Below are 24463 nucleotides of genomic sequence, written 5' to 3' on the forward strand. Positions count from 1 at the left end.
TGAATTGTAACATATGTAGATTTGTGTAACCACATTATCAGTTAGGATACAGAACAGTTTCGTCATCCCCCAAATCCTCCCTTATATACTAGCCTTTTGTTTTTCCATCCTTTCCCAAGGCCTAAGCCCTGGCAGCCACTCATCTGGACTCATAATTTTGTTATCTCCTTTGTGGTTGGGGGGAGACTTCAGGACTATCCTTTGGGCTTTTTGTGTTTAGTCATTGAACCAGTAAGAGGATCATTGAATTCAGTTACTTGCCTCAAAATGGGTACTTTTACCTTCCCCACCCCATTTCTTTCATTGCTGGGTGCTAGTTGCATATACCTTTCCCTTTGCACATGTGGAGATGGGAGAATCATGCTGTAAATTGATTTTACCAGTTAAGTGATTCACCAGTCTGTGGAGATTTAAAAGGGAAAGCCAGTATAATGGGTTGTGCTAGGTATTTGACTGTCCGTTAAGTTTGAAATCACTGTGTTAGGAACCAGTTTTCCTTGCTTGTTAGCTGGTTAGCATATAGGGTACCATGTGTTTTTGTCCAGTTTTCTTCCTGGTACTTTTAGCCTTGTGTAGGCAGAATTTGTATTTTCATTTGTAGATTTTTCTCTTTGATAATGCTTGTGCTTCAGCATAACTGCTTTCAAATACTTTTATCATTTTAGTGCTGAAGGAAGGATGCACTGCTGTCTATTCTAGGTCCTTCTTCACTTCATTGAAAAGAACAAATCAGTGGTACTTTGCTAGGATTTTCTTTACTACGTATGCCTTTTTTTTTTTTTCTTAATAAAAGTAGTTGTAAGTCATTATTAGTGTCTAGTTTTAATATGGTCTTATCTCTCATGTATTTAGCTGGAGTTTCTCAAAGCTTCTGGCATGTAGATGTACTGTATCCCCAAGTAGGTATCTTGGAAGCCTTGGGTAAAGGTTGGGTTTCATAAACAAGACACAGACAGCACTAATTGCAAAAGACTGCTAAATTTGATTAGATTAAAATCTGTCCATCAAAAGATGCTTTAAAGAAAGTTTAAGAGGCCTAGCTGCTCATTGTGGCTCATGTCTGTAATCCCAACACTTTGGGAGGCCCAGGCGTGCAGATTGCTTGAGGTCAGGAGTTTGATACCAGCCTGGCCAACATGGTGAAACTCTGTCTCTACTAAAAATACAAAAATTAGCCAGGCACAGGCATGGTGGTGCGTGCCTGTAGTCCCAGCTACTTGGGAGGTTGAGGCAGGAGAATTGGTTGAACCGTGGAGGCAGAGATTGCAGTGAGCCAAGATTGTACCAGTACACTCCAGCCTGGGTGATAAACTAGACTCCGTCCAAAAAAAAGAAAAAGAAGAAGAAGCCATGTTTTTTAAAAGACTAAAAGAAATTTGAACATAACTGACTAAAGATTTGTGTCAAGAGTATATAAGCTAGTGTGGTGGTACATGCCTATATTCACAGCTACTCAGGAGGCCGAGGCAGGAGGATTGCTTCGGCCCAGGAGTTTGAGACCAGCCTAAGTAGCGCAATGAGAACCCATCTCTAGAATAAATGAATATATATTTTAAAGAATTTATATAGAAATTCTATGTATTAATTTAAGAAAAGATAACCCAATAGAAAAAGTCAAAGATGTGAATAGGCATTTAATGAGAGAAAAAACATGTAGCTAATAAGAATATAAAGGCTTACTAAAAATGAGGGAATATGAGTCAGGACTACAGTGAGAATATTTTATATCCATTCATTTGGAAAAATTAAGTTTGACAATATCAAGTATTGGAAAGACTGTAGATAACAAGACCTCTTACACAGTTGCAAACGGGAATCTAAATTGATAAAGTCACTTCAAGAAGTAGTTTTGTATTTTCCTGTAAAGTTGAACATACATCTACCTTATAATTCAGCAGTTATTTTCTGGGTTGCATACCTAATAGAAACTTTCATGTATAAGAATGTTAGGAGCAATCAATAGTTTTTTTTTTTTTTTTTAAGGCAGCAGTTCAAATGTCCATCATTAGAAAAATGGCCAAATATATTGGTGCCAAGATAATAGAATAGTTAAACTGTAGTTAACATGCAAAAGTATTGGTAATTATACTTTTGCTTCATCTTTTTGGTTGTAAATAAACTTTTTTGGGGGAGGCTGGGCATGGTGGCTCATACCTGTAATCCCAGCATTTTGGGAGGCCGATGTGGGTGGATCACCTGAGGTCAGATGTTCGATAGCAGCCTGGCTAACATGGTGAAACCCCTTTTCTACTAAAAATACAAAAAGTTAGCCGGACATGGTGGCGCATGCCTGTAAGCCCATCTGCTCGGGAGGCTGAGGCAGGAGAATCGCTTGAATCCAGTAGGCGGAGGTTGCAGTGAGGCGAGTTCGTGCCGTTGCACTACAGCTTGGTCAACAAGAGCAAAACTCCATCTCAAAAAACAATAAAAATAAAAAAAATAAATTTTGGGGGGAATAAGAATATGTGAAACATTCATACCTTTTATCCAGATTCACTTATTATTAACATGCTTCCCCATCTGCTTTATGGTTCTTTTTGAACCACTTGAGATAACTTTCCCCCAAAAACTATAGTGTTTTTTTCTATAGGAAAGAATAAGGATATTATCTTGCATAACCGTAATATTCTGTCAGATGATCCATGAAATTGCTTATTGCTTTCTTCTAGTAGAGAATCCAGTCTAGGATCAGGTAAAGGATCTAACTTGGTTACAACAATTTTGAATAATAAGTTTAGAAGGGTTATACTAACCTGCCTTCCCCAAGTTTAGGGAGATTTTAACTAAAATTTACATTGAGGTCTATAGTTACTGTATCTTTCTATCATTTCCTACCTGTGTTCATGTTTTTCTTTAAATTCTTGAGCCTGATGATGACAACAAATAAGGACTTTAAAAATCTAATTTCATCTCTTGTCATTGCTAGATATTTTTTATTGACTGATTATTTTGGCAGCAGGAGTTCCTTGGCTTGCCTTGGCAGCCAACAAGGCTCTTCCTGTGGAGGAGCCAACCTGTCATATCCTGTCTGCTTATATAAAACTTGGAATGTCAGGTCCACTATTTCAGAGTGAAGGGTATTGGTGAAGCATCAAATTACAGGAGAAATCCATGCTAGTTAATATTTGTATTATATTTGAAAACATAATTTTAATATATTTGAGTAAAATCAAGCTTGATGAATGAGTTACCAGTACCCCATTAAAAGTAGTAGTAATTCCGGCAGTGGAAGATTATTAAAAATACAAAGCAAAATTGTAATTTGTATTGTTAGGAAGGATTCCTGTGTAAAAAGAGCAGAAAACCAGAAAGTGTTATTGGAAATCAGAAACATAATTATCAGAATTAAAAAAATCTGAGTAACCACATTAATAAAATGTCATGTTTTAGATCCAGTTGATGATCTGAAACTTCAGAATAGAGAAAAATTTCAAATGCGCAGCAATACAGATGAAAATACAGAATGGGAAAGATGTGGTGGAAAGAGAGGTGCTCTTGTATTTCTCTAAAAGAGTGTTAAAAGAATACAAGAAACAGTAATCGAAAGGAGGAATGATTAAAGAAAACATGTTTTCAAATGGAATGGGCTGTAATCCCAGCACTTTGGGGAGGCCAAAGCAGGAGGAACACATGAGCCCACGAGTTCAAGACTACCCTGGGCAACATAGTGAGACTCTCTGTTTACAAGGGTGGGTGTGTGTCTGTCAGGGTCTCACTCCCATCGCCCAGGCTGGAGTGCAGTGGTGTGATCATAAGTTCACTACAGCCTTGACTTCCCAGGCTCAGGTGATTCTTTTACCTCAGTCTCCCAAGTACCTGTGACTACAGGCATGCACCACCACGCCCATCTAATTTTTCCTTTGTTTAGTAGAGACAGGGTTTTGCCATGTTGCCCAGGTTGGTTTAGAACTAACAGACTCAAGTGCTCTGCGCGCCTTGGCCTCTCAGAGTTCTGGGATTACAGGCATGAATCACCACACCTGGCTTTTACAAAAAATTTAAAAATTAGCCAAGTGTGGTGTTAAGTGCCAGTATTCCCAGCTACTTGGGAGGCTGAGTTTGGAGTATTGCTTGAGCCTGGGAAGTTGAAGCTGCAGTTAGCCATGATTGCACCACTGAACTCCAGCTTGGGCGACGGAAGTCTGTCTCTTAAAAAGAAAAAAAAAATTAAAGGCTGGGCATGGTGGCTCAATGTCTGTAATCACAGCACTTTGGGAGGCCAAGGCGGGAGGATCACTTGAGGTCAGGAGTTTGAGACCAGCCTGGCCAACATGGTGAAACCCTGTCTCTACTAAAATTATAAAAATTAGTGAGGTGTGCTGGCAGGCACCTGTAATCCCAGCTCCTTGGGAGGCTGAGGCAGGAGAAGGAACCCAGGAGGCGGAAGTTGCAGTGAGTCGAGATTGCGCCACTGCACTCCATCCTGGGCTACAGAGCAAGACTCCATCTAAAAAACAAAACAAAACAAAACAAAACAAAACAAAACAAAAAGAAAAGAATTAAAAAAGACAAAGACAAAATTTTAAAAGCTTCCTGAGTAAAAGACAAATTACCTACAAAGAAAGGAGAATCAGACTGTCATCAGAATTCTATAGCCCTGGATACTCAAATTTAAAATCTTTATTTTTGGGTTGAGATGGGTGGAGAGGAGTGGTTTGTGGAATTTTACCTGTAACGATGAGTGTTTAATTATATCAGTGAGATGGGTTGGAGAGGGTTGGGGGAGTAAAAGAAATATAGACTTAAAAAAAGAAATGTAGACTTAAAAGAGCTTAGCCACATGCTGTTCATGAAAACTATACTTAAAGTGTTTCAGCAGAATGAAAAAGAATTCAAGAAAGAACTACAGCCCGTAGCACCTGGTTATACTAGAACAAATATCTCTTAGCAGGGACCCTATGTGTGTTTTATGTTACACAGGTTGACATTGTTTATAGAGGATCAGAACTTTTGGCCATCTCATCCTGCCTGCTTAATTGGCATTATGGTCCTTCACGCCTGACAATGTGGGCCCTTGGTTGGGAACCACTGACCTTGGAGAATTGAAGGAAGCTAAAAAGAAATAAAATTTATATTTCTTTGTCATATTGGAAGCTAACCTCTGAAAGAGCAGGGTTGACTTTGCTCTCTGCTGAATCCCTAGCACCTAGCAAAATGCTTAGCACACAGTAGGTTTGAAGTAGACATTTGTTAAATGTGTAAATGCTTTGAAGAATCTCTTCCCATTTGCAAAGTATGAATGTCTGTAGGATTTTTTCTTTTTTATAGGTGTAATCGCTGTGTTATTTGATCAATGAAGTTATATAAAATGCTGTCGGTGTTTTTCATTTGTAGAAATAGTAGAATATGAAAGATTTAATTATATTTAGAACAGAATGTTGTGAGATGGAATGGGATAGTTTAAGGAAGAGTAAATCACTTATTTTCTAATCTTTCTGACAGTAGCATAATTCTTTAAAGCTACATCAAGGAACAGTACCTTAAGCAAATTGTTTCAAATCATAAGCATAGCCACTGGAATAATTAAAAATAGTGTGGCTTGTAGTACAGGAGAGAAGTGGGATATACCATATTCACTGTGATACGGTAAATTACTCATGTGCAATGGGAATCGATAGTGTCTGAATTGATAAGCAATTTTTGTATTAGTATGCTATTTAAATTTATAATGGCAACCCCTCAGAGGAATTGGATAATAGAAGGGAGAAGAAAAATAACTAATAAAAATCCTGAATATATTTGTCCAGTATAAATTCAAATAATCTGCATAGCAGTAGAATCTACTTTTGACTATTGAGGTGATTCTTTGTTTTGATATTTTTCCATTGTAGTGAATGTGAGTCATTTAAATCCCCCTATATTCCTTCGTTCTTGTAAATCTTCATTAGTCAGGAAACATAATCTGAGACTATTTTTGGTTCAGTTGCTCTTTTAATTCCACATAGGAATAATTAGAGTTTTCAATTGCCTGTAACATTGAGATAAACTTTCAAATCATGGCATTATTTATTCCCCCAGAAAGAGATGGAGCCCTGCAGTTTATGCAGAAATAAGCAAGGCATAATTATAGTAAAATCTCTAGAATTTTCTGTGTATTTTAGTTTTTTGTGCTGTTACATAGTTGGGCGTTTCTTTTTCTTTTTCTTTTTTTTTGGATACAGAGTCTTGCTCTGTCACCCAGGCTGGAGTACAGTGGCACAGTCTGGGCTCACTGCAGCCTCCACCTTTGGGATTCAAGTGATTCTCATGCCTCGGCCTCCTGAGTAGCCAGGACTACAGGTGTGCGCCACCATGCCTGGCTAATTTTTGTATTTTTAGTAGAGATGGGGTTTCACCATGTTGGCCAGGCTGGTCTCGAACTCCTGACCCTCAGGTCATCCACCCACCTCGGCCTTCCAAGGTGCTGGGATTACAGACTTGAGCCACCATGCCTGGCGAAGTTGGGCATTTCTGAAGATTTAAGTTTTAGTGCCTGATGCAATTTTTTTCATATTTGGAATAACTTTGAAATGATGTTAGGTCTATCTCAGAGTACTCAACTTTGTGTTAACATAGAAGAAATTACTTCAAAAATAGTTATACCTGTGACAACAGCAAACATTTCCCTGGCAGTTTTTAATGATGTGGGTTGAAATCTATCCTATTACCCTTTGGTACATTTTTCTATGGTTATAGTTCTCTGTTGCTGAAAAAGTTGATTATAATTAACAGAAACAAAATTAATATGTAAAAGCTACTTTTCCTTTGCTCATTGTAAAATTTGAAGAATGTTTTCCTAGAAAGTGAAGTTGGGCCCAGGATGTAACACTTTTGATACAATAAACTTTTATGTAACATATTTAATTAAATAATACTACATATTTAATTAAATAATTCCTTGGTAAAAACATTGAGTGGTATTTTGAATAGTCAAGATGATTGAGTTTTTACTTCAGTGTTACTCTATTCTGAACTTGGTAAATATTTTTTATGAGTTAGAATTGGAAAGGGGGTGCTTCAATTAACATTAGATTGATTTGTTTTTATTTTTTTCTCAGATTATTAATAGTGGTTATGTTCCAATGCTGATAACTGTATCAAGTTAATCGTAGATCTTTGGGAGATACTTCTTCCATACTATAATTGTGAGGTCATTAAATTGGACAGAATTTCATTTATAGTCATTTCTTGGTATATACAGGGGATTACTCCAGGACCCCCGTGAATACCAAAATCTGCACATACTCAAGCTCTGCAAGGCATGTTTTACATCCTTGAATACTGCATTTTTTATCTGTTTGGTTGAAATCATTATAAGTGGACTCCTGCAGTTCAAACCAGTGTTTGTTAAACGGTCAGCTGTGTTTCATTTATCTTTTTCTTCAGCAAATACATAAGCTGAGTAGCACATATATTTAACCTTAGGTGGATATGAAATATCTTATGTTTCCACAAATAAATTATTAAATTATTCCAGTTTAATAGTTTTTTTTAAATGTGACCTGCAGTTTCTTAAAGTATGTGTGTCCAAGAAAAGAAAATATTTTTTCATGAATAGAAAGCTGTATTTACTGAAGATAAGAGTTGTTCTTCCATAAGGGTCGTTTGAGGTGCTTAACTGACTTTACCTGTTTCTTGGAATGGCTTAAACATTTTTTTTTAATTTATAAAAATCTGTTGGGTATTTTACCCTACTCGTACATGAATACTGTTGAAGTTAGGGAAAGATATCAAAGCTCCATTCTCTGTACTTTGGCCTTTGTTGCATTAAATGAGTAGGGATAGTGTTTGGTCTGTTGTGAATTGCTGTCTCAGTTACTTGTGACTGCCTAATAAATTTCTTCAAAACTCATTGGCTTAAAACATACAATTTACAGTTTTTGTATGTCAGAAATCTGGGCACAGCTTGTCTGGGTCCTCAGCCTTAGGGCCTCTCACAAGGCTGCAGTCAAGGCTGGGCTTGAGGTCTCATTGTGAATACTCTGCTGATGAAAGATATGCATCCAAACTCCTGTGGTTGTTGGCAGAATTCGGTTTCTCAAGGGTTGTTGGACTAAGATCCTCAGTTCCTGTTGGCTGTATGCCAGAGCCTGCCTATACTGTTCCTTGCCACATGGGACTTTCCCATAGGAGGCTTGCTTCATCAAAGCGAGCAAGCTGAGAGGGCAATAGAGTAAGCTGAGGAGGCAGTAGCTACCAGGACAGAAGTCACAGTCTTTTGTAACTTAATTACAGAAGTGACATCCTGTCGCCTCTGCTGAATTTTTTTCAAATTTTTCAAATTTTTAAATTTCTTTTAAAACTTAATTGTTACATTTCTTTCATTTTTCTTTTCTTTTTTTTTCCCCTTATTCTTTAATTTGAGATACTGGGGATTGAACCCCTGCTGACATCTGTTGATTAGAAGCAATTCACTCATTGGGTCCAGGCCACACTTGGGGGAGGGGATTTATAAGGGTGCAAATACCTGAATGCAGAAACCATTGTGGTACTGCCTGCCACAACTCTTTTGAATCTTTTAATGGGTGGACCGTATGGTTATATCAAATCGTGCTACCTGATTTGAATTTGTGGTGGTCTGGCAGTATTTGTTATGATTATCAAGTCTTCAAATTTTTATTTGTAAACCAAAAAATTAGATTAAAGCCTTATTCAATTTAAAACATGTTATCTTTATTCCTAGCAAATACAATTTTGATTGGGAGTTTCAGGGTGTCAAGGTGAATTTTTAGTATGGGCCTTGAATGATAATATGTAGGATTTCATAATAAAGTCAAGACAGGCATTCAGAGCCTAGGGTATTGTGATATGTTGAAGTAATCTAAAATAGCTAAAACTTAGGGAAGGGAGGCAGTACAGAAAAAGGGATAAAAGATAAATCACAAGTTGAAGACATTTTATTCAGCAGGCATTTTTGAACATGCTAGACACTTAAGGGATAGAGCTCATTAAGAAAATTTCTGTCTTCAAGGAGCTGAAGTCTGATAGTATTGAGGAATCATTTTTAAAATTTTTAAGCAAGGAAGTTACATGCAAATTAGGTATGTTGAAGTGTCACTGTAGAAATATCTAAGCCTTCAATCAAACAAGGATTGCAAAAAATGAGAGAAATATCTAAGCCATTGCATGTATTTATGTAGAGATTTACAGCCAGGTCTGGGGACTCATGCCTGTGATCCCAGGATATTGGGAAAGTGAGGCAGGAGGTTTGCTTGAGACCAGGAGTTCGAGACCACACTGGCCATCACAGACCCTGTCTCTATATTTAGAATAAAAAATAAATAAAGATTTACATTATGTTTTTAATTACATAGGAAATTATGTGAATGCTAGTAAAACCTTTATTTTACTACTATTTCTTTGTTTTGTTAACAGTTAGCATAAGTAACATTATATGCATAAAATTGTACCTATAGTTGGTCTCTAGTTAATAAATATAATTTACCAGATGTTGAGTTAATCATTTTCATTATAGCGAATCGTCACCAAACTTTACATTGCACTCTAATTTCTGAGTGAAAGTGACTTCACTGTTTTTGGCTGAAAATTCTGAATTTATTGAAAGATGATTCAACTCTGGTATTGTCTGCATTTGACACGCTTGATATACTTTCTGCTGAATTAGAAATAACGTGAGGGAATTTAAAAAACAGTGAAAATCTACAATTAGAGAACTAGGCTATAAAAACTATTAGTGAACAATTCTGCATGTGAAAGACGGTCTAGAATATAATAATTATTTTTATTTTATCAAAAAGAGCCCAAAGTTTGGCATCCCAAATAGAATTGCATATGCATTCCTTTGCTTGGCTTTAAGAGCCTCTGTTACCAGATCTTTTTTCCTGAGATTTCTTGCAGCACACATCTTGTATTCTAATCAACCTGTGTCATCATATATTTAGATACTGCAAGTTCTTTTCTTAACTGTGTTCCCTCATTCAACAGATAAATAATAAAGGGTACTGTAAACCACCAAAAATAAATAACCCTTTGTTGAACTCAGTCTACTTAGGAAGCCAAATGTTTATTTCCTCTCTGGAGAATTTTGCAATGCTAGAGCCTCATTAAAATGTAAATGTAAGTTGAGGAAATCTGAAGAGTTGATTTCCAAAGCAGAACGTCTCCATCCCCAAAACATAATCATTGTCCTTTCCCCGATAATTGTATAGTTTTGAAATTAGTTTTACAGTGCAGAATTGGTTTGTTTCCTTTACAATTTTGTCTTTTGCTTTTTTAATGCCAGAGGATCCATCCTGTTGTTGGGACAGTGCATGCTAGAAGCTTATCTAAGTATTACAGCACTTTAAAGGTGGACATATGTGCAGGCTTTGAGCAGCTGGGGTTTTATCCATCTGCTACTGCCCTTGTTCTACTCTTTTTTTTTTTTTTTGAGAGGGAATCTCACTCTTGTTTCCCAGGCTGGAGTGCAATAGCATAATCTTGGCTCACTGCAACCTCCACCTCCTGGGTTCAAGTGATTCTCCTGCCCCAGCCTCCCGAGTAGCTGGGTTTACGGGTGCCCGCCACCACACCCAGCTGATATTTTGTATTTTTATAGGGACAGGGTTTTGACATGTTTGTCAGGCTGGTCTCAAACCCCTGACCTCAGGTGATCCACCTGCCTCAGGTTCCCAAAGTGCTGAGATAACAGGCATGAGCCACCGCACCTGGCCCTTGTTCTACTCTTTAGCATGAATTTTTTTAGACCTATCAGCCACCTATGCAGATTTCATTCCTGGTAAGTCATTAATTTTCCTAAATAATTGAATCTATTAGATGTTTTAATTTCATTGTTCGTTTATGAATGTCTTCTTTTCTTGAAACATGCACACTGTGATTTTTATTCTTAATTTTAAAATGCTGTCTGCTGGGCACAGTGGCTCACGCCTGTAATCCTATCACTTTGGAAGGCCAAGGCACGTGGATCACCTGAGGTCAGGAGTTCTAGACCAGCCTGGCCAACATGGTGAAAACCTGTCTCTACTAAAAATACAAAAATTAGCTGGGCGTGGTGGCAGAAGCCTGTGATCCCAGCTACTCAAGAGGCTTGAGACACGAGAATTGCTTGAACCTGGGAGGCGGAAGTTGTAGTGAGCCCAGATTGTGCCACTGCACTCCAGCCTGGGTGACGAGTGAAACTCTGTCTCAAAAAAAAAAAAAAAAAAAAATGCAGTCTGATATATTCCCTGGCTTTAACTTTTGGGTGAAATTTCAGTAACACTTTTATCCTCATAAACAATAAGGATAAGCAGGACAACCATTAAAATAGTAATACCTTATAGAATATATATACACACACATACATCTTTCTGCAATAGGGTATTTGTTATTTGGTAGTTGTATGCAAGTTGTAGTTTGCTAAATTTAGTGATTTTTTAAAACTTTATTTCAAAATAATTTTAGATTTACAGAAATGTTTCAAATATTACAGGGAATTTCTGTATATTCTTTATTCATTTTCCCTAATATTAACACACAATCATAGTACATTTATTTAAACTAAGAAATGAACAATGGTACAATATTAACTAAATTACAGAGATTTTCCACATTTTCCCGGTTTTCTCACTAATGTCGTTTTCTTTTTCAAGATCTAGTCTGGATACTAACATTGATTGCATTTAGTTATCATGTCTCCTTACTCTCCTCTAAGCTGTTGTAGTTTCTCCGTCTTGCTTTGTTTACCATTACATTTTTAAGGAGTACTTGTCAGGTATTTTGTTAAGATATCCCTCAATTTCTGTTTGGCTGATATTTTCTCATGATTAGACTGGGGCTTATGGATTTTTGAGAAGGATACCACAGAAGTGATGTATCCTCTTCATCTCATCATGTATCTTATTACTAGCGATCTTAACTTCGACTGCTTAAAGTGATGTCTGCTAGGTTTCTCCACCATAAAATGTTCTGTTTTCCCCTTTGTGTACTCTGTTCCTAGAGGCAAGTCATGCACTGTGCAGCCCACACTTCAGGAAATCAAACCCCACCCGCCGCAAAGAGGAATATCAAAGACTTTGTGACATTTTTTGTTGTTTATCACCCTTCTGTTTGTTCTTTTTTCTACTTCTGGAATATTCATTTTTGTCTTGGATCTATCTTTTTGTGTGTGTGTGTGTGTGCTTTCCATTTCTTTATTCTTGCTCTGTGATGTGAGATATTTCTTGGATTTAATATTCTACTCCACAAATGAAGCAGTGACCATTTCTCCCTTAATTAATCTACTGAATTTTTCAATTTGAAAATCAAGATTCTAAGCTACAAAATTGTTTTTATGTTTGTTGCTTTTTTTTTGAGATGGAGTTTTGCTCTTATTACCCAGGCTGGAGTGCAATGGCGTGATCTTGGCTCACCGCAACCTCCACCTCCTGGGTTCAAGCAATTCTCCTGCCTCAGCCTCCCCAGTAACTGGGATTACAGGCATGTGCCACCACGCCCAGCTAATTTTGTATTATTTAGTAGAGATGGAGTTTCTCCATGTTGGTCAGGATGGTCTCGAACTCCTGACCTCAGGCAATCTGCCCACCTCGGCCTCCCAAAGTGTTGGGATTACAGGCGTGAACCACTGCTCCTGGCTTGTTCGTTGCATTTCATATCAAGTAATATGGTTGCTTTTTCTCTTTTTCAGATATTCACTGCCCTTCTTCAGCAGTTCTATTTTATTGTTATTTATGTTCTCAGTGTTTATTCTTCTTTTCCTTTTGAATGCTATGGCCTTTTAGATACACAGTTACTTTTTCCCTTGTGGCTCATTTAGACTCAGTTCTGGTTACTGAAATATTGCTAATGGTGATAAACCTACAGAAGATTACAAGGAGAATAAGTCATTTATCTGTCTTGTCTTGTTAAGGGCATGCGCTAGGCTCCTCTTAGGACATTGAAGAAAGTCTTGGTTTTCAGGCTGTTTCCTGGTTTGAAGTCTAGGGAAAAGTCTTAGCTCCTTCGTTAACCTCTCTGAAAAAGACAGGAGTTTGCAGTAAACTTCCTTCCGGGCTCATTTCCATATGACAAATTCCAGTCTTTTGCTCTAGGATCCTATGCTGGTCTCCAGTGTATTTGCTTAGTTCACAGTGGGGAAGAATCCCTGTACCACTTAGTTTTTCCTCAAGAGATTCAGCCCTTAAATTTCAGAATCTGTCCAAAGTGTCTTATTCTAAACTATAACTAGGGGCTTAGTCCTTCTCCGGGTATATGGGATCATGGCTATTTTTGTGTAATTCAGGTTTCCTTTATCCCCAAGTTACTTTCCAACAACATACCAGTACATGTAATTATGATGTTAACTATGTAATACCTCATTTTATAATAACATCACAAGTTAATGGTATCACTGATAGCTCATAATTTCTTTCTTTCTTTTTCTTTGTTTCCTTTTTTTTTTTTTTTTTTTTTTTGAGACGGAGTCTGGCTCTGTTTCCCAGACTGGAGTGCAGTAGTGCAATCTTGGCTCACTGCAACCTTCACCTTGTGGGTTCAAGCAGTTCTCCTGCTTCAGCCTCCTGAGTACCTGGGATTACAGGTGTATGCCACCACGCCTGGCTGATTATTGTATTTTTAGTAAAGACAGGGTTTCCCCATGTTGGCCAGTCGGGTCTTCAACTCTTGACCTCAGGTGATCCACCTGCCTCGGCCTCTCAAAGTGTGGTATTACAGGCGTGAGCTACTGCACCTGGCCGCTCATCGTTTCTTAGTCTCACGCTTCTAGTGATCTATAGCTGATAGTATGCTCATAGATATTGTCTTAAAATATTTTAATAGTAACACTGTCAGACACAGTCCATCTTGCTAATATAAATGTGGGGTTTTTTTGGTCTTAAAGCAGAGGTTCTTAAAAAATGGATCATAAACTTTTGGAGGACTTGAGTTCAGTTGATGGATTTTTACCATGCACTGTGGACTTTCAAATTTGTATTCCACCTGGACCTTTTTCTCCTGTCTGCTGCTCATGTATCCAGTTGCCTATTTGACATCTTTATTTAGTTGTCTCATAAGCAGCCTAAATTTACTGTAACTCCTGGTTTTGTTGTTGTTGTTTTTTTTTTTTTTGAGATGGAGTTGCACTCTTTTTGGCGAGGCTGGGGTGCAGTGGCGCGATCTTGACTCACCGCAACCTCCGCCTCCCGGATTCAAGTGATTCTCCTGCCTCAGCCTCCTGAGTAGCTGGGATTACAGACATGTGCTACCATGGCCAGCTAATTTTGTGTTTTCAGTAGAGATGGGATTGGTCAGGCTGGTCTCGAACTCCTGACTTCAGGTGATCCACCTGCCACAGCCTCCCAAAGTGCTGGGATTACAGGTGTGAGCCCCCGTGGCCGGCCATAACTCCTGTTCTTTTGCCTGCTCCAAACTTTATTCATCTTAGTAGAGGAGATGGGATGATACCACTCTCCTTTCAGTTGCTTAGGCCAAAAGTTCTGGGCTCATCTTTGATACTTCTTTCTAACCCCGATCTAATCCATCAGTAAGTCTTGTTGACGTTACTTTCAAATATATACTGAATCCAAGCACTTCTTAGTAACTCCACCTTTTTAAAGTTGTTACTTTTTTGTCTTTAACGTTCAGATTTATTGGCATATTAGCATGATAAACATTTTCATTTACTAATAATACTAAGTGTTCATATCTAGACTTCATGTTTTAAAAATCAGTAATTTCAGAGACTTTTCTATTGTTTTTTTTCCCCCTCTAAAACGTCAACTTTTAATTTTGTTTCTCTTTTCTAATTTCCATTATGATGTTTTGGAGACTGTTAGAACTGTGTTTTAGAAATACCAACATGAATTTTTTCCTTGTTATCTGTTTTGTTTCCAAAATTGATGTCAGAAAATGTGATCTGTATGGTCCTAATTCTTTGACATTATATTAAGATTCACTGGATAGTTGTTCATTGTATACTTTGGTAAAATATGTACCTTGTAATTATTTGTCTCAATTTTCTGTATTCTGTGTACTCAATCTGTATTTTTACTAATGTGTAAATGTGTTAAGTTCTCCTGCTCTCTTAGAAATTTGTCAGCTTCTCTTTGTACTTGACAACTTACTAATATATTTAAAATTGTAGTTTTAGTTTAGTATTGGTACAGCTTTTCAAAAACTGTTATGTAGCATGTGGTGACCATTGTGTCTCCAACAGTGGTTTTGACTTTAAGTCCACTGTCTGTTATTAGCATAGTTGTATGAGTCTTCATTTGCTTTGTGTTGTTGTATGTCTCTGTTAGTCTTAACTTCTGTTTCCTTGTGTGTTAGGTTTATTTCTTATAAATTATGTATAATGGGATTTTAAAGTTTTCTTAGCTGGTATCTGGTGGTTTCATTGATGGGCCTACATTTATTGTGACTCCTAGTTTAAATGATGTAAATGTTTATTTCCACCCTCTTGTGCTTTCTAATCTAGATTTTTTTCAAACTCTTTCTTTCTTTTCTGTCCTTTTGGGGTATTTTCTTTATTCTCCCCTTGTCCATTGAGTTGGGAGTTATGCATTTTATATATAGATAGACATAATGTAATCTGTATATTTTAGTGATTCATGTAAAGTACATAGTTGATTATAATTCAAACAAACAGCACAACACGTGGTCCTCATTGTTATAACTGATCATCTCACTGGCATTAAACTACTCTGTCTAACTTATCCTTAAGAAAAGTTGTGTTTTTTTTTCCTGTAGTTTCTAGGACTCTTCATGGAGTTGAGAAATTTCTCTTAAGTTTTGATCAGTTATTTTATGGGGAGAATAAGCAGATTGCCGTTACATCTTTTTACTTAATCTCTCTATGTATTTTGTATCTAGCTTATTAGAGTATGCTTCCAAATTTCTCATCTAAAGCTATTTGTTTCCTTTAGCAGTGAATTAAACTTTCTTTATGTTTCAACTGGTTTGTGAAAAGTTGTAGGACCTTTGTAAAATTAGACTACAGCTTCATGGTACCAAATCCTTGTTTTATCTTTTCTTCCTTTGCTGATGTTGTGGGATTTTTGTTTTTGCTTACTCTTTTGAAATGTACTTCATCTAGCTAGCTGTGTCTATTTTTGTTATTTTAGTCTTCCATTTCAGTGTATCTCACCGATACTCATTAGTCTATGAAATAGTTTCATTTTATAGTTATGTAGTAGGACATTTTTTTTATTAGCTTTATGTATGAAATAATGCTCTGCAAGTTCCAGGAATGTATTAAAATAAAAAAGAAAGGACTTTTAGTAACAAACAGCTGAGGTTCTTTTTGAAATTTACAATACAGTTTTCAGGGGATGGAAAACTAAATTGACCACTTGCAAAATACGATTTGTATTTGTTACAGAACATGTTTTACTCATGCAAAAATAAAATGAGAGTAGCAAAAGCACAGTTAGAGTCTCATAATGTGTTAAACACCAGTGGTTTTCAAAGTGCAGTTTCTGGACCAGCAGTCCAGAATCACCTGTGAACTTGTTAGAAATTCAGATTCTCAGGTTCCACATCAGACCTCTGGGGCCCAGACGTGCCATCCAGGTAGGTGACTCTGATACTTGTTTTAGAACCACTAAGTTACACATTAAAACAAGGTTGTACAAACTACTTGATGTGTTCAGTTGATAGGCATGTACATACAATGCTAGTCATTTTTTCATCAGAAATATTAAAAATATTTGATTACTAATAAACATTTGACTCAGTTTAACTTTTGTTCAAGTAGTTTTTGCTTTTTAAAATAGGAATTATAATTTTTCTCCCAATTATGTTATAAGCCAGCATTCAATTTGTCTAACACTCATCTTTTTTTTTTTTTTTTTTTTTTTTTTTGAGATGGAGTTTTGCTCTTGTTGCCTAGCCTGGGGTGCAATGGTGCGATCTCGGCTCATGGCCACCTCCGCCTCCTGGGTTCAAACGATTTTCCTGCCTCAGCCTCCCCAGTAGGTGGGATTACAGGCATCTGCCACCACGCCCAGCTAATTTTTATATTTTTAGTAGAGACGGGGTTTCATCATGTTGGTCAGGCTGATCTTGAACTCCTGACCTCAGGTGATCCACCTGTCTTGGCCTACCAAAGTGCTGGGATTACAGGTGTGAGCCACTGCGCCCGGCCTCGTCTTACTTTTTAATGCGAAAAGTTATAGTGTGCTGAAAGAGTGTAAGATATGGAGGAAATTTGTGATTTAAAGTTTTTTTATTAATCTGAAATCTTCATTGAATGCAATTGTACTGCAGTTTAATGCAACTTTTAACCTTTTTCTCCTACCCCTGCCTCAGCCAATAGCTTTTAGTCTGTTTGACACCTCAAGATCAAAAACTCATTGAAAGGTTGTAAAGATGTTATTATATTCTCATCATAAACAGTAGGGATGTGGAGAGGATCTATACTCTCCTGAAATAGGTCTTTGTGTTTGGGAGTTCTTTATGTAAAATGTTTTGTGGTAATAATCTCACTATGGTATATAGAGGTAATTATCAATTGTTTTTAATTACTTGAATTAGTACTTGAACTTTATGTGGAGATGATTTACATTATATGTGCATATAGTTTAAATCTTTAAATAATGAGAGTTTTTCATTGTAATTCTTTTTGTTTTTTTTTTTTTTTTTCAGGAGAGAAATAGAAACAAACAATAACCATATGAAGATATCCTGTTAAATTTACAACACTAACGATGTAGACTCTGGAAATGCCTAAAAGAAGACGTTATTAAAGCTTTTTTTCTGCTTAAGGTGACATCTTTGAACACTTTAACACAAAGTTGACTCTTCTCGTAATGGTTTTCATCAGCGCATCTGCCCTTATACTCTCACCAAACACACTTGAGAACTGTAACTTCGTCAAGCACTTTCTGTCCTGAAGCTTTTACCAGTATCTGCTGTCTTTTGTAATTATGCATCCTAGCTAAGGCACAGAAGACTGAATGAATGCAAGGATTCATTAACTCTTTGAATTTGTTAAATACTAACAGTTAACCATTAGAAGTGGTTCAATGATGTAAGAGTCACACTGCTTCAACTTTTTCTTTGTTGTAGTTTTTAAATTGTCGATTTTTAGCTATTTGACAGATTAAAAGCAAAGTAATCATGCCATATTTAGTCCTGGAGTTCAAGTCTAAATGTTTATGTGAAAAATTATTGTAGTAAACTTTTAATATGGCAAAGCAACCTTAAGCTCTATTTTAGCCAAATGAAACATAATCTGAAATTATATTAGAACATTTCCCTTGTCTTCAAACTGTTTGGTGTAACAGAATATTGATATGCAGCTTGGTGGATTTCACCAGTTAATGCACATTCTTCTTCCCTCCTCCCCCCATTAATATGTATACTGAAAAATGTGCATTTGTCTGAGGAATTATTTTGTTTGCTACCACTTAATGAATCTCAAAATTTTGAGTAAATGTACCTCAGTCTAATCAGACTTTTTATGACCTTTATAACTACATTTAAAACCCTTAATTCCTATTTCTGGGTGTTTGCGAGCCTGATTGCTATCATGAAGTAAAAATTTATTACTCTAGGTATTCACTAGCTAAATAAACATAGTTCTTGTTTAGCAAGCATATATTGTTCCTCAGCTCTTTTCTCCAGCTTTTGCAGTGTCCTGGCATCCTTAAAATACTTTGAAAATATGGCCTTGATCCATGGATTAAATCAGTATCTAAGTGAATGTGTTGATGTTTTATTGATCAGATCTATATCAGTGGGAATACAGCATATATCTGGATATTCTTATAGTTATCTTTTTAACATCTTATTTTTTTCATTAATTACATATCAACATTAATTTTGTATCTTGAAGCAAATTGATTTTGTATAATTAAATGTGTCAAGCATCTGTATTAATTGATTTGATGGCATAAGGTTATGAAAATAATGTACTGCCCCATGTATTACCGTTCCAAAAGGAGAAAGCTATGTAGAAAGATACATTAAGGGTGAAAATAGCAATACAGTAGATTTGAATACCTTGATGTTTTTACATTACTTCATTTATGTTTACATCATGTTTAGAAATGTTTTCATTTACTATGGTCTTTGGTCACTTCAGCTCAAAAACCTAGTGATGGATATTTCTTTGAGGCTTTCATTTATATAATTTTGTTTCGTACAATGTTTTTTTAAAATGTGCAAATACTGTATTCAAGTGAAAACAGTATTTGTAGATAACCATAGCTACTACACAGTTCTTTGGTAGTCCCAGTGTAGTTATATCAGTGTTTACTGAAGGGAACATCAAAATATTAATGGTATGTTATAAAATAAAGACTTTCTTAAAGGAAAATTGCACCTATTTTACCTTTTTAAGAGTAAGCCATGAAATCTTGTAACATGTCTCTTAACTATTTATAATGAAAAGTGGCATTTGGGTATAGTCACCACAGCAATGTTCTACATCCCTAAGATTACATAGGTAGGACATGTCAAGGATGACTGTTGTCATTCTGGAGGTCCTATTAGAGAATATTATAAAAGGGTGACCTTGTAGGAAGGATCTGAGTCCTCCCCCTGAGGTTCTCTTTTTCTTGGTGCTTTATTAGCAACTCTGGATATTTTTATAAAACTAGTTACATTATAAACGGTTTCAAACATGTTTAATTTATATTAGGTTTTTATGTAAGAGTGTCATGGAAGCACTCAGCAAGCAGGCTGATTGCAATAGACTCAGACATATGAATAAGTGTAATTGAGAGTCTATTCATGGTGAGGAGTACATCCCAGTGCCTTTAACCTGGATTTCTAATCTTAAGTGAAATGGGTGCAGCATTCCTTTGGAAAAAAAAATCTTTTTATTTTCAAGTGATAATTTTGTGTTTTTCTCATATAAGTTTTCTCCAGAGCACCCACCTTCTCTTCCTTCTTGGTCTGTCATTATATTGCAAAATATTTTTCCTCTAAATGAAATTACAGGTTGTCTCAAGTACAACCAACTGAATGTCTCTTAACTGTGGGGACCAAAAGGGAGAGAGCCTGGGGTCTACAAAAGGAGACACATCATCAAATGTTTGAATGATCACAAATTAAGACATTATCAGCCCAGTAAATTTCTTGCTTAATGTTTTTCCAAGTTCTGGCTTGAATATTTCTTATTAAAGTTATCTTATGTGGGTATTTTATTTTGAAAGGTATTATAGTTTGTATATTTAACAGTAAGGAGGAAACTGTAACCAAAATTAGTATTTCTCTATACATATTGGTACTTGAAGATTCCTTTCAAAAGAAATCCAGCCTTTTCCTAATTTTAGTTCTTAATTTCTCTTTTTAATTTAAGTGATCTTTCTAATTCGAAAGCTGTGTTCTTTTTGAATACCATGCATGGGGGTTAAGCTGATGTTAAAACAGTTTGCAATAAAAAAAGAATCAGCTTAAGTTATTTAATCATTTCAAGTGCATTCTGCATCCTTTAAAAATAAGTTTAAGAAATTTAAGAATTGTGTTTTCATTAAGTTTTGCATATCTTTTGTTATGCCATGTAAATTCCCTTTTTCGTATGATTAAAGGAAGGTTATGATAAAATGATTAGTTCATTTACATTCACTTGTAGCAATTACATGAGAATTTGAATTTTGTCGTGTTTGGGTTTGTTCATTCCTGTGAATGATGGTACAGTTAGGTGAGATTTTCTGTTATGGTACCCAAACTCACCATTTGGTCCTCTTTAATCTTTGAGGGTTTCAATAAAAATTGTTCACTCATATCTGTGTTCTTTCCATTTTATCTTCATGAATATGTATTGCTTGCCAGAAAACGTAACATTTTTGCCTGCTCTTACGGATTTCCTGATTGACATATTTTTCACGTACAAGTAGATTATATCACTCCTTCTAGTTGACTATTTGAATGAAGTCGAGGAATTAAACAGATTAATACTAAGCTTAGAGCAAAACAGAAAGAGAAGGCCTGTTTGTTTTTTGTAGCAGGAGGAAATAGTGGCAGCAGCAAATAATCCTAATGCCCCACTCTTGGTACCAAGGAATGCTTTTCTGACATTGTCTGCATTACCTCTTGGGATTGATAGTTTATGTCGATAAGATCATGGTGCCTCCGGATGATGCACTGATTATTGCTGGGCTCTCTATCTAAGGTATTTGTTCAGATAGGAAAATTACAGAATTGTTTTGTGTTGTCAAAACCAGCAGGCTACATATAATACTACTGGTCTGTGACCCAGGCACAAGCTTGAAGAGTCGCTCCAGGTGCCTACACTGCAGCAGCATCAGAATCCTCCTTTTTATTACTGGTCATCTAGAGAGAGCAAGGGTGTATGTCTCATCAGCATATTAAAATTGAGGACAGTCAGTCATAGTTGGGGCCTAATTTAGCTTGGCTTTATCTTGCTTGGTGACACTGGATTTAGTCATTCTAGTCTATGAACCAATATATTCTTGCAGTCAGAAGTTAACTGACCAAAGTTGCTATCTTTCTAATCACAGTACTTGCCATTGCATAATCTTGATGAATTCTTTCCTCATTTCTCTTGGTGCAATAGTGAGAAAAAGAACTCTCTCTCTATATATATGTGTGTGTGTGTGTGTGTGTGTGTGTGTGTGTGTGTGTGTGTGTATGTATGTATGTATATATAACCCATAAGTAGTGGCAGTTTAAATGTCGTTTATTTGTAAATAGTGAACTAAATTCAGAATTTATCACCTTTATAATTTTAGTTACCTGTATAACGCTAGGACTAAATGTAAATGAAAAATTGTTTTTTTAAATTTACTGTTTAATTAAGAAGGTTATGAATGCAGGGTTAATAATGCTGGAAGATTCCCCACTTCTTCTGCCACCATACTTTTTCCTTCATCGAACACACTTAAAGATTTAGATATTAGAATGTTACTTAAAACAGTGTTAGATATTTCTAAGAGACCAATCTATAACCAGAATGGGATTACTGTCTGGGGGAAGATTTTAGTATTGAGAGTTGAAAGACCAGACCTAGTTATTTCCAACTAGTAGGCTTGACACTGATCATTTCTTTTATTGTAAGTGTCCATATTAATAAAATCAGGAGGTTGGAGTAGAACACATCTCAAGTTCCTTGCAGTTCTAATATTTTATAATTTATGATTTAAATAGGTAGCTTTGTAGGCTGTGCTGTATTCTAGGAATGGTGAATGGGTTTTTTGAAAATGATGTTATATATATTCATATATAACATGTTGGTTTCCAAACATGGTTTTTTTTTTGTTTTGTTTTGTTTTTTTTTTCCTGGGTAAGAGAGTCTCCCTTTGCTGCCCAGGCTGGTTTTGAACTCCTGCCTCAACCTTTGAAAGTGCTGGGATTGTAGGCGTGTGAACCACTGTACCCGGCCAGTATGATTTTTAATAATCATCCTTTATTCAAAGTATACGTAATAAATAGCCTAGAAAATAAATGTTTGGAACTGATGAAATATGACTACCACTGTCCGTGAATTATGGTCTAGTGGTACAAAAGGTCCATCTTTTCTAAGCGTTAGTAAAGAGAAGCAAGATAATGTGTGTCCCAAAAAAATCCTAGTTGTTTTTTACATTCTACCATTTCATATTATATTTGTATTTTTAAAATAGACCTTAATTTTTAGTACCGCTTTACAGAAAAATTGCAAAGACCATACAGAAAGTTCCCAGCACCCTGCACTTGATTAACATCTTACAAATGAATGAACCAGTATACACTGTCACTAACTGAAATGTTAGTGAATTTTGCAGAATTCCCGAGTTTTTACGTAATACCCATTTTCTGATTCAGGATCTCATCAAGGACACCGCATTACCTTTAGTTGTCATGTGTCCTTGGGTTCTTATTGGCTGTGATGGTTTTGGTTTCTTATTCTTGTTTTTGATGACCTTGATCGTATTGAGGCATACTCAGATAATGTTTTAAAACTCCTATCTGCACCGGAACATCAGATTTGCAGAATGCTCTACCTTTGGAATTTGGCTCATGGTTTTCTTATGTTTAGACTGGCTTTGGGGAGGAAACACCACATTAGTAAAGTGCCATCTCTATCGTGTCCAGTCAAGGATATATACCACCAACTTTTTATGACTGTTGATGTTGGACCTTGATCACCTGGCTGAAGTAGAGTTTGTTAGGTTTCTCCACTGTATAACATTACTCTCCCTCCCCTCCCCCGCCCCCCACACACTTTCTGTACTGTACAAAGTCTTTGGAAGGAAGTCACAGCCCACATTTGAGTAGGAAATTATGATCTCTTATCCTGTTTTTTTTTTTTTTTTTGAGATGGAGTTTCACTCTTGTTGCCCAGGCTGGAGTGCAATGGTGTGATCTTGGCTCACCGCAACCTCCACCTCCCAGGTTCAAGCGATTCTCCTGCATCAGCCTCTGGAGTAGCTGGGATTACAGGCATGCACCACCATGCCCAGCTAATTTTTTTGTATTTTTAGTAAAGACGGGGTTTCTCCATGTTGGTCAGGCTGGTCTTGAACTCCCAACCTCAGGTGATCCACCCGCCTCAGCCTCCCAAAGTGCTGGGATTACAAGTGTAAGCCACCGTGCCCAGCCTTATCTTGGTATTTTTAATGGGGAAGACAGGAATCTGTCTTCATACCATTTGTCCTTCATACCATTTGTAAACAGAGGTAGGGTAACAGTTTACCCTATTTTTTATCTGTTCCAAGGAGCTTATTGACTTACATGCTTTTAATACTAAGCTTAGAGCAAAACAGAAAGAGAAGGCCTGTTTGTTTTTTGTAGCAGGAGGAAATAGTGGCAGCAGCGAATAATCCTAATGCCCCACTCTTGGTACCAAGGAATGCTTTTCTGACATTGTCTGCATTACCTCTTGGGATTGATAGTTTATGTGGATAGGATCATGGTGACTCTGGATGATGCACTGATTACTGTTGGACTGACTCTATAAGGTATTTGTTCAGATAGGAAAATTACAGAATTGTTTTGTGTTGTCAAAACCAGCAGGCTACATACAACACTACTGGTCTGTGACCTGGGCTCAGCAGGCTTGTGTGCCAATACATTTTTTTTTTTTTTTTTTTTTTGCCTATATGTTTTTAGCACACTCCCCGTTTTCCCCTCATTTTCAACAGGACAGATGGATATTGGAGGAATTGTAATGAAGACTTACTTATACGTATTTCTTGAATTCTAATTTTGTGTGTAATAAAGGGATTGAAGTTGTAGTCATAGAGAATATTTAGATAAAAGCAAAATATCTTGATCTTATGGTGTAGGTACAAACAGTCATTCAGATTTAGCTGAGGGAGATAAACCATAATATTTTATGGTTAGAATGGTGCATTTCCTTGAAAAAAACATTTGGAATACCTTGGCATCTGCTTTTTGATGTAATTCTTTTGAAATACTTTTGAGCCTGCTGTGTAATATAATGGCCAAGACCTTGGACTTCAGAGACTGATTGATCTGTCCTGGAATCCTAGGTTCACTTCTTAACTAACTCCAAGCCTCAATTTTCTGGTCAATTAAAAAATATAAAAGAATGATAACAGAACCTATTTCAGAAAGGTTAAATGAGGTAACTATCAAGTGTGTAGTACAATCCCTGGAACCA

The 24463-nt window shown here is 36.5% G+C and overlaps 1 protein-coding gene across 4 annotated transcripts in view; it reads left to right on the plus strand.

The window, feature by feature from the left end:
• Positions 1-20626, plus strand: part of YTHDF3 (YTH N6-methyladenosine RNA binding protein 3) — a 42704-nt gene extending 22078 nt beyond the window's left edge. For all 4 annotated transcript variants that reach the window (XM_023222338.1, XM_023222340.1, XM_023222341.1 and 1 more), the window contains one exon: positions 17539-20626. In XM_023222338.1, coding sequence (XP_023078106.1) covers positions 17539-17562 — 24 coding nt within the window. In that variant the 3' untranslated portion in view covers positions 17563-20626. The remainder of the gene's footprint in view (positions 1-17538) is intronic.
• Positions 20627-24463: the final 3837 nt, after the last annotated feature.

This window comes from Piliocolobus tephrosceles, chromosome 7 (genome assembly GCF_002776525.5).
Source record: "Piliocolobus tephrosceles isolate RC106 chromosome 7, ASM277652v3, whole genome shotgun sequence".
Taxonomy (NCBI): Eukaryota; Metazoa; Chordata; class Mammalia; order Primates; family Cercopithecidae; genus Piliocolobus; species Piliocolobus tephrosceles.